The 6,631-nt window shown below is 37.7% G+C and overlaps 1 protein-coding gene across 1 annotated transcript; it reads left to right on the top strand.

The window, feature by feature from the left end:
- Positions 1-1,619: 1,619 nt before the first annotated feature.
- On the top strand, positions 1,620-6,193 carry LOC103472531 (zinc finger protein 154-like). The gene is made up of 2 exons (XM_008422233.2): positions 1,620-3,096; positions 3,858-6,193. Exons 1-2 carry the CDS (start codon positions 2,811-2,813, stop codon positions 4,724-4,726), a joined length of 1,155 nt encoding a protein of 384 aa, XP_008420455.1. The 5' UTR covers positions 1,620-2,810; the 3' UTR covers positions 4,727-6,193.
- Positions 6,194-6,631: the final 438 nt, after the last annotated feature.

Below are 6,631 nucleotides of genomic sequence, written 5' to 3'. Positions count from 1 at the left end.
TGTGATGAAGGACAGCTGTCAGTCATCCAGTGTTCAACTGTCAGGACTATAAACTCTCCCAGAGCGCTGGAGCATGGAGCTGCTGATGCAAAGTGACTCTATGGAAACACTCCAACTACCTCCAATAGGGACGTAGATTATTCTGAGGAGGCTTCAGGTTGAGAATTCCTGAAATCATTTTATGTATTGACAAAAAATTTCATAACGTTAAGTCATAAATTATTTTTTTAAAGGTACATTAAACATTCAGTATTATCAAGTAAAATATTTATCCCCATAACAACAAACCATTATTATAATGCATGAACTTTTTTGTTTTGCATATTTTGACTGGTATTTTGGTGATCGATCTCTAGAAGTCCTTCTTGGCATCACCTTCATCTTCGCCAAGTTCACTATTCTTCAAGTCCAGGCTCTGGCTTGGCCTCTCCAGAATTTTAATATTACTTCAAGTAATAAGAAACATTTTTGTGAAATTAAAAGATTACTGTAAACATAATGTAAGCATCCAATTATACTAATAATCTGATATTTTTTTCTCCGTCTACAGTCAAGGTTTTTGCAAGACGGCTCAATAAGTTTGTATCACATGATCATTGGAAGACAGGCTGTAATAACTCTTATCGATAAACCATTTTCACTTAGTGATAGTCATAACAGCAAAAACTATATAACAGCAGCTTTGTTATTTCTATGCATTAAAACTTCATATTTAATTAAGTTTAATGTATTTTGTTTTGAATGTATTTTGCATGTTTTTTTGTGCCCAACAAATATTTTAAAGCTTGCCATGAATCACTTTGTGATTTGTAAAATGTGCTACAGAAATAAAGTTTACTTATGTACGTGATTGCTGATTTAACAATAAATGTGCTCACTAGGAAATTGCAGTCTTTAGTGAGCACATATGCATTACGAAAAACATTGCATAGGTAGAAATTGAACATAACTTTTGGTTATTAATTTGTTCATGTTTCCAATGTGCGCTCTGTACTGTAAGGGCCACAAAGTGTGAAACTGCTAACTTTAGACCTGAAACCTGTCTGCTGCCATGGTTCGTTAGTGATGCATGTCTGTTTCTGTGTCCAAGAAGTTTGAAGAGAGAAGTGAAACTCTGCATTTTATTAAGCAACAGCTTCCTGTGAAGTCTTTTTTTTGTTTTAAAGCATTTTTTCATTTTGTCTCTTCACTGACTCTTCCTTTTTACATTGTTCTATTTCTGTCGCTACCTTTTTATTACAAAGCATTTGTGCATCCTGCAAAATACAAAGCAAATTATTTTGTTTTGAACAATGGTTTAACTTCTGTCAAAGGTGGGACTCTGCAATAAAATGTTTGTATTTACATGTCCAAATCATGTGATGGATCCAACATGGCTTGGGAAAACTTAAAGACCAACGGCTAACAGTCAGGTATTCATGTTTGGATTTTCCGAAAAGGGGCCATTTCAAGATGTTATAATGAGCAAATATTTCAACTGCGTATATAATTTTCTTAGTAATTTTATTTTTGGGTAAATGAATCTTGCAAAACAGAATTGCAACCAGACTGAAAAAAAAACTGTTGATACGAAATGTAATTTTACAAAAGTGATTTAGTGTTTTCCTAATATATTACTAATATTATTAATGTATCAGCAGGTTGTTTTGGCTTAATTTTTACTTTTCCACAATACTCTTTCACACATTCAGAAAAGGAGTGCTAGGGTGCCCAAGTCTAATTGTCTAACGCTTCAGGTTTTACATGTTTTCTTTCTCCAATGCAATAGAAACAAATGGCTGAGTTGCTCTTTTATTACCTCTCTCTGCAGAGGTCTGCTCACAAACCATTCATTTGATTCACAAGTGAGGGAAACTGGATCTTCACATTCTGCAGCTCCAGGAAACAACCTTTTATTGAATATTTTATCAGGAGAATTAAGAAGAAGGAAGTTAATAATCTATTAACCTTTTTATTGCAACTTCAGTTACACCAGCCCTTACAGTGTACAGGAAGATCTTTATATAGAGCTCACTCTGTACAGACAGGATGCCTATTTCCATTGGCTAGGCATGCAAATAAGCAATAGAACATCATTTTTGGGTTCATGGTGCCCTCTTGTGGTGCACTGCCCTGAGCAGAAAGCTACAACCATAAGCAAAAAAACGCAGGTGTACAGTAAAGTATAATTTCTCCTATCTATGAAACATATGCTTATTCTATTGCAGGTTTTTCGGCCTTGGTTGTGGTTAAACATGCTCTTATAAATAAGTTGATTTTGTCTTTGCTTGGCGGCAGTAGATTCATAGGTATGAATTGTTTTCAGTTCACACATTTAGTGGTACTTGAAGTGATATTCAGAAGTTTTCTTCAAGTGGGACAGCAATATTTTTGCAATAATATAACTAACATGACAAGTACACTGTAATTAAGCTACCAGACTTTTTTCTCCCAATGTTAATTCAATTTGACTAGTTTTTACCCACTTCCTATGCCCATGGTCCCTACACACGCAGGTTTGCACTCCCAACACAAGAGGCACCGTCAGGAAACGGCAGCACTACAACACCGGAACCATTTCTAACTTTCACCAAATATTTCTCCGGACGTGTTTCTTGTACGGACCCGGCTTCTGCTTTGTTTACTTTTTATTTGATAGCCTCAAATCTACCAGCAAATCTCTTATGAGTAACATTTTCAAACGCCTAGCTCTCGTCTATGTCTCTCGTTTTTTTCCTTTTATCTATGACCACCTATTTTAATCCCAATATAAATATACATGAATTTTATTTTACCTTTTTGAACATACAGGCGCTTAGGAAGGTGCAGTCATGTCCGCTGAGCGACAAATGTTCCCGTCGCTGTTTTCTCCGCCGCCTTTCGCTGCAGTCGGAGCGGTAGAGAGTGCCGTGGAGCCTGCGGGCCGTGAACTGCCGTTCACCCAGTCAGAGGTGGAAACATTCAGGATGTTCCTGAACGAGCGGCTGACGGCAGCAGTGGAGGACATTCTGAGCGTGTTCGGGAAGACAGTGGCTCGGTACCAGGAGCAGATAGACTGCCAGCAGCGGGAGCTGGACAGCCTGAGGTCCGGAGAGCGAGAGTGGAGCCGGGCAACAGGTTGGTTTGTGTGAGCTGAAAAAATAGTTACTGCTTTTTAATATCAAAAATGTTAAAAATGAATGACTATAACCTCTTACTCTTAAATGCGAATGAAGGTTTAATTTGGAAAACATTGTCTCTTTATATTACTTTTTTGACAGCGGTATTTATATAATCGTTCAAAACATTTGAAAACACATTTAATAAAATGTATTTTTATGTGATAGACTAGCAGAAAGTAGGGCATATTTGTGATGTAGAAGGAAAATGCTAAGTTGTTTTCAATATTTCTGTGATTATGTTTGAGTCTAATTCAGGGTTGTCCAAGGTGTAATCATGCTTTATGTGGCACCCAAACCACAATTCAAGAACAGACAGATTTGATAGCTTGGGCTAAATGTTTGAAGTTATCACATGAACACCAAACATATAAAAATAAAAGATCAAATTTGGGTGACAAAACGTGAAAAAGTATAAATATTCCTACAAAGCACTGTACTGATTAGAGTATTTAAGCAAATACTTTTGTATTTTGTTTTTCAAATAGAGAATATTTTGAAATAAAATCCTGTGTGAAACATTTGAAAATATAAAAATAGTTTCCTGAAACTTGATGAAGCCGAACTAGCATGCTAACAGTTTATATATATTTTTTTAGAAATATAATGCTAAATGTCTTCTAAAGGGTCAGACATAAAGATTGCTGTTGAATAAACTTTTCATTGATCTTAAGCCGGACCTGGTAAAAGTGAGCTTTCTGTGGTCGTTTCATCTTTTAGAGCCTCTGCAGGACTCATCCTGGATGAAGAAATGTCCTGAACACCAGACCCTTGATGCTCCGCTGTTTCATACTGACAATCTTATTGAGAAAGTCGTCGACACCTCAGCTGCTCCGATTAAATCAGAAGGTGTGGATGAGGATTGTGGAGAGTCGACAACATGTCATCACCCTAGTTTAACACACCGGCTGGATCCAGAAGCAGTGAGCGATGAGCGAGTTATCTGTGAGGACTCTGACACAGAGAACAGCGAGGACGGCTGGAGAGATGATGCCACTTTGTGGAAGTCAGAGGAAATGGCAGAAAACAAAGATCCCAGCTCCAGTTCAGAACCTCAGGGCTCCACTGATCCGCCACAGTTTGGCTGCCAGGTTTGTGGCATCCCCTTCCAGAAGATGGGCTACCTGATCACCCACGCTGCAGTGCATCAGGAAACCTGTGGAGTTTGTGGAAAACAGGTGGAACAAACGGAAAGCCTCAAGCTTCACCTGAAAGCTCACAGAGAAACGACGTTCCGCTGCAGCGTCTGTGGGCAGAGCTTCACGCTGCGGGGAAACCTCCGCATCCACATGAAGATCCACTCGGGCGAACGGCCGCACAGCTGCAGCATCTGCAGCAAGAGCTTCGGCCGGCGGGCGTCGCTGGTGCGCCACGTGCGCAGCCACATGGGCGAGAAGCCGTTCGCCTGCATGTACTGCGGCCACAGCTTCACGGAGAAGGGCAACCTGACGGTCCACATGCGGACGCACACAGGAGAGAGGCCGTACCGGTGCTCCAGGTGCGCCCGCAGCTTCAGCCAGCTGTCCAGCTTCTATAAACACCCGTGTCAGAAGAAAGGCCTGATCTGTGCTGCCATCACTACCACCTGACAGCTGGGACACTTGAGCAGCTGCAGAAGGGCTTCCCCTGTGAAACAGAGCAAAGTAATGAACACTTTTATCAAAGTAACATTTCATCAGGGTTTATTGATGACTAGAAACTTGTTTTTATTCTCTCCGTTTCAAATCAGTCATTTTATGTTAATTTTAGGATTTTTTTTTGTCTTAAAACCATAGGATTAATATACATAAATATTTAAATCCATAACTTTTTGAACACCTGTGGAAGCAGTAACTGATCCTTGCTCTTTGCAATTACAGATTTTTTTTTTGTTTGGTTCATTAGATTTATGAGGAAAAGCTATTTTGAAAAACTCTTGATTATAAATCAGAAGTATTGAAAAACACTTCATTTACTTTTCTCCAGCTTTATCTTAAATAAAGCTTGAAACTTTTTGAAAAATTGTTAAAAATAATTTTTGTTTAAAAGTGGGCATAATAGTATTAAATGCCACATTAAAACATCCTGCAAAATTCTACTGAAAAAACCCCAAATCTATTCGAAGTAAATAAATACAACAGGTGCAATAAACAGTTTTCATGCAGCTGCACACCCTTAGATTTAATTCCAGCATTTAGGTTTCTTTGGCAGTAGTCATAACTTCATGCCCACATCTTGGCTCGGTAATGTCGTATTCACAAACACTTCCTGCCTAAATTGTCCAACTCAATCAGATCGAGAGGACTTCTCTGTCCATGTCCCTCTTCAGATGTTCCCAAAATTGATGGAAAGTGGTGACGGTTTCTGATAAGGGCAACATGGGCAACCACCTAGGGCGGCATCTTGTGGGGGCGGCATGAATCTGCCCCATGGCCCCAAAACCCAGTCTTCCAATTGTCAGCAATTTATTACATCCTTGTTTTATTGTTGTTATTTTGGATTTTGTTCCCACTAACATTTATTCTTAGCTATGTAAAATGTTTGGATATGATTCATAATGGTCTCAGTTGTTTTAAACACTCAAAATACCGGAGTATCTACAGTGATGTGAAAGGCTTTTAAGAAACCATCATACAAGTTTATTCTTTTTTACTACTCTACCTCAGTTTTTACTTATTGTTGGAATGTGTGTTATTATGTAAAAAAGATGTGGTTTATAAAAATATGGGACCATTTAAAATGAAGGGTTTGTGGTGAATTGGCTCAACCGTCAATTTTTGTTGCACGTTTTGTTACACGCCACTTACTAGAAATGTTACACGGCTCCGTCATTGGAAATATTCTGTTGGAAAAGACATTTGCAGTTCTCTTTGGTAACGTTGTCTCTTTAAGATTAAGACTTTTATTTTTATACCGATTCTAATTTCTTATACCCTTGACTAAAGTTAGCACAATTTGTCTGGATAAAAGTTGAGACTTTTGTTGTGTGGAAGATTACAATAAATACATGTTTGTAGGAAGAAAACCAAAGCCTCATTAAATAAACGAAGATTTGTCAAACTGTTTGTTTTTTTTCAGATCGTTTTGGATTAATGTGGCCAGTGTTATATTTTTATATACCTTAATACAGTTTACACCTTTGAGATGAGATTACTTAATGCAACTGTATTAGTTATTTGTTGTAATGTTAAGTCAGTTTTGAGAATTCAAATTTTGTTGTAAAAAATATAAAAGCAACATTATTTGACATAGTTGGAACATTATGAGCTGAAAATAGAGCAAAGCAACGCTTTGGTTTCTATCTGCACTTGAGAAGTAGTAGGTAGAAACCTACCTGCTGCTGGTACAGTTTCCAGACTATGGGTAATAATCTGAATATTTAAAAAGTAGACAGATTGGATTGGATTGCTAATTATAGACTGTAAAATAGAAAATTAAAACAAATGACTTTTTTCTCAGATTAAATGTAGGTCTTATTTTCAAAAGAAAACTTGTATTTCTTTACAAAGAAATTA

Source organism: Poecilia reticulata, linkage group LG11 (genome assembly GCF_000633615.1).
Source record: "Poecilia reticulata strain Guanapo linkage group LG11, Guppy_female_1.0+MT, whole genome shotgun sequence".
NCBI classification, from domain to species: Eukaryota; Metazoa; Chordata; class Actinopteri; order Cyprinodontiformes; family Poeciliidae; genus Poecilia; species Poecilia reticulata.
The sequence above is the reverse complement of the archived record's forward strand: the minus strand, read 5'-3'. Positions and strand labels throughout refer to the sequence as shown.

Excerpts from the sequence above, each read along its gene's own strand:
- LOC103472531 (XM_008422233.2), top strand. The coding sequence starts at position 2,811 with ATGTCCGCTGAGCGACAAATGTTCCCGTCGCTGTTTTCTCCGCCGCCT. Across the intron at positions 3,097-3,857 it reads AGAGTGGAGCCGGGCAACAG|AGCCTCTGCAGGACTCATCC; the intron begins GTTGGTTTGTGT and ends TTCATCTTTTAG.